General features: G+C 35.1%; 1 protein-coding gene across 1 annotated transcript; it reads right to left on the bottom strand.

Moving 5' to 3' along the window:
• Nucleotides 1-428: 428 nt before the first annotated feature.
• On the bottom strand, nucleotides 429-1,448 carry LOC113463817 (ornithine decarboxylase antizyme 1-like; the record flags this gene model as incomplete). The annotated part of the gene is made up of 4 exons (XM_026810960.1): nucleotides 429-585; nucleotides 709-863; nucleotides 954-1,203; nucleotides 1,317-1,448. Coding segments are annotated over 3 exons (498 nt in total), but the record flags the coding sequence as incomplete, so codon positions are not given.
• Nucleotides 1,449-3,266: the final 1,818 nt, after the last annotated feature.

Raw genomic sequence — 3,266 nt, forward strand, 5'->3', positions numbered from 1 at the left:
TATATGTATAGTAACAGTAATACTACATGAAAGTAATTACGAAAGAAAAAAGAAATAATATGCGATAATACAAAATAAAAGACGGTGAAACCCAATCCACCACAATTAACATTGAGATTTTGCAGTAATAAATTTTCGCACAATTTGACGTCTCATAGCTTTATGTGAATTTCAAGCCTTGATGTCGCCAAACCTTTTACGTGGGAAGCTTCGTCAGCAGTTTATATACTCTTAAAAGTTGTTGACATTGTATTCAAGAGAATGAATTATTATTAATTACTTCCACCGTTAAATTATTTCTACATACTCGACTATTAATTTCGATTTATCTTTATCATACTCTTACGTTCTTTCCGTTCTTTACGTACGCGATCAAAATGTACCCCCCTTAAATTTAACGCCAAGGTGAAACGAACATTCTTTTTTAATTTTTTGTCATTTGCTTGCGTTTGTCACTGATTATGGCGGAATCAGAACTGATATCACTATTCTATGAATTTTAACTTCATTTCCAATGTATGGTTCTATATCTTGTAATTTTTTTGCCTTGCCTGTGGTTGAATATTTTTTACAAGTTTTTCATTCCTGTAATTAAAAAAAAAAGAAAAATAAACTAAAAAGATTATACGAAAACGATAAACTATTTAGAAGTCATAGAAATAAGAAAAAAAGTAAAATAAAAGCCGATTTTCGTGATAGAAAAAATACCTGTGCGTTAAATTTCAGAGAAGTCGAGCTTCTGGTTATTTACTCGATGGCATAGAGCATGTAGAGATTGCCAGCGTCACTGCCTGGTGGTACCAAGGAGTGAGTTGGCGGTAGAACACTGAATCCCAAAAACATGAAGGTACGAACCAGCATAGCTAAACCATAACAACAAAATTTTTTAGGCGAAAAGTTTTTCCCCTCGTGGTCAGTTTCACTGGAATCAATAAACGGTTGTCGACAAGTACCTCGATCCGCTCTGTCCTTACGCAGGCAAACGATGATGTTTGTACATCGCAGCGTTTCCTCGGCGTATTCCAGGAGCGACACGAAGCCTTCTTTTGAACCTTCAGGCAAAAGACAGCTTGGAACGCGTATGTAAAGACAATGGCGCCATACCACTGTTTCCCATTCGACGGATGTACTTTCTGTTAAATGTAGAGTAAATGTCAAGCGCAATGATTCGCTGTTTCGCACGGCTTTTAAAAATTCATCCTCCTGAAAAATGTTAAGAAGTACAATGAGAAATGTTAAGAAGTATGAGGAAAATTAGAGGCAAGCTGTAAACAAAAGAACAGGAATTAATCTTCATTTCAATTATAAGTACATACTTGTACAACGTGGGAGCTCACAGAGAGCTGACTCTGCTTTATCCCCACGCCGCGGCTCTCTGTGTTGACTGTAGATACAGACAATGCGGCATGGGGCACATCAGGACCACCACAGAGGCCCCACACCCAGCGTTATACAGTAATGTTGCTGGAGTCTAGAGCTGTCTTCTAAACTTTCGTCCATATATTTGCCCGACATGTCACTACAAATTCGACCAGTTTAATCGATCGATTATAATTGAATCATTAAATTAAAAACTCGTTTCTCGTAACTGTACACGTAACGTACAAGAAGACGATTTCAAACAAATATAAAAATTATTCAATTATTACTGATAACGAAAAATTAATTATTGATCAATACAGTAAAGATTAATAATTAATATTAATTGCATTTTCAATTCTTTAGTGTTTGAAATAACGAAGTCGATGCGCGATTGTTAAGAGAACGAAATGAGAAAGATAGAAATTATTCCTATGTGAAGCTACAGTTTTTTCTTTACATTTATGTGTATTGTTATGATGCTTTACTACCTTGTACTTATCTAGTCGCGGTGCCGCGTGACTAATTACGTTTTCGATAATATCTGAGATAAGATTGTGGAGCAATTTTATTTTGTTTTCCAGTTAGCATTGTAAAACGCACGGCTACACAATGAGTATTATGCAAGAAATATCTGGAATATCTGTCTATGTATTTACACATATACATGTAACTAGCATAAGTTCGATTATTTCCGTCTCATCAGAGCAATTTATATCGAGTGTTCAACAGTACTATTAATCATGAAGAAATATAACAAAACTTGTACGTGTGTTTATCCTATACACATGTATATGGATATTTTTTTAAAAAACAGAGTGAAATATTACGAAAATATTTTTGTTTCTTGTATTATACATTTATAACGCAAAAGAAAACAGCTGACGCGTACAACCTATCACGCATACGCGTTCTACGTCACGTACAACGAACGTTTGATTCACGTGGCACTATATCTATATGAGCACAAGAGGAAAATTTGTTTAATGCAAATGTTACAAAATTACATAGTTTACAATTATTTTTCGTTCTCGTTGAACAGTGTACATAATTTTATTTTACTGCTTACGCGTACATCTAAATACTGCGTTTTTCATGTGTACATTTGTCTCTAGAGGAATATCCGACACTAAGGTGTACATAGCAATGAATCAAAAACAGATTAATTATGGATTTACTGCGATTTTTGTTGTTATCGTGATAAAATCAAAAATCAGTCATTGATTCATCTTGCTTACGCAGTTATCATAAAGATTCGAAGCGGAATTATATGTTCGTAAAAATAAGGGATTATTCTACCAGTGTAATGATAATAGCGTTTCATAAATATGGGAAAGTAAAATAAACATGTTCGATTAAAATTAATAAAGAAAACATGAATGTGAATAAATAGAATACAAGATGGCGATAACGGATATAAGGCAGAAATGGCGCAGTAGTCGCAGAGTACTTACAAATTGCTGGATATTAAACTTGGCATTATTAAGCCCTTTTTACTACTTTCACAATTACTTAATGGTAGACTGGAATTAATATTCATACTTCTTTCTTCGTAAAATCTTGGCGGCCGTAATTTTACCTTCCTACAGTGAAATCAATTCGTTAGACTAGCGACTGCTGTTGGATACGAATTATCGTAGAATCACCAGCGCGCAAGACAAGCGTCCTACTCAGACGAGTGACCCGATACTGAATGAAGCGCCGAAGCGCTGCGAAACGCTTCCTTGTTGAATGTCGTCCCTCCCTACAGTCCCCGTCACTCTTCCAACTTCGTTTCTTTCGATTCGAGATTAATCGATACAGTTCGATTATGTGTCTGACGAGACGTCGTTGTGCAGTTTTTCGTACGTATAATAATTACATTTATTTCTGATTCCAGTTTGTCTCCTACTCAATTTATGTTTAGG

This window comes from Ceratina calcarata, unplaced genomic scaffold, assembly GCF_001652005.2.
Source record: "Ceratina calcarata isolate Rehan_Ccalc_2016 unplaced genomic scaffold, ASM165200v1 scaffold180.2, whole genome shotgun sequence".
Lineage (NCBI taxonomy): Eukaryota > Metazoa > Arthropoda > Insecta > Hymenoptera > Apidae > Ceratina > Ceratina calcarata.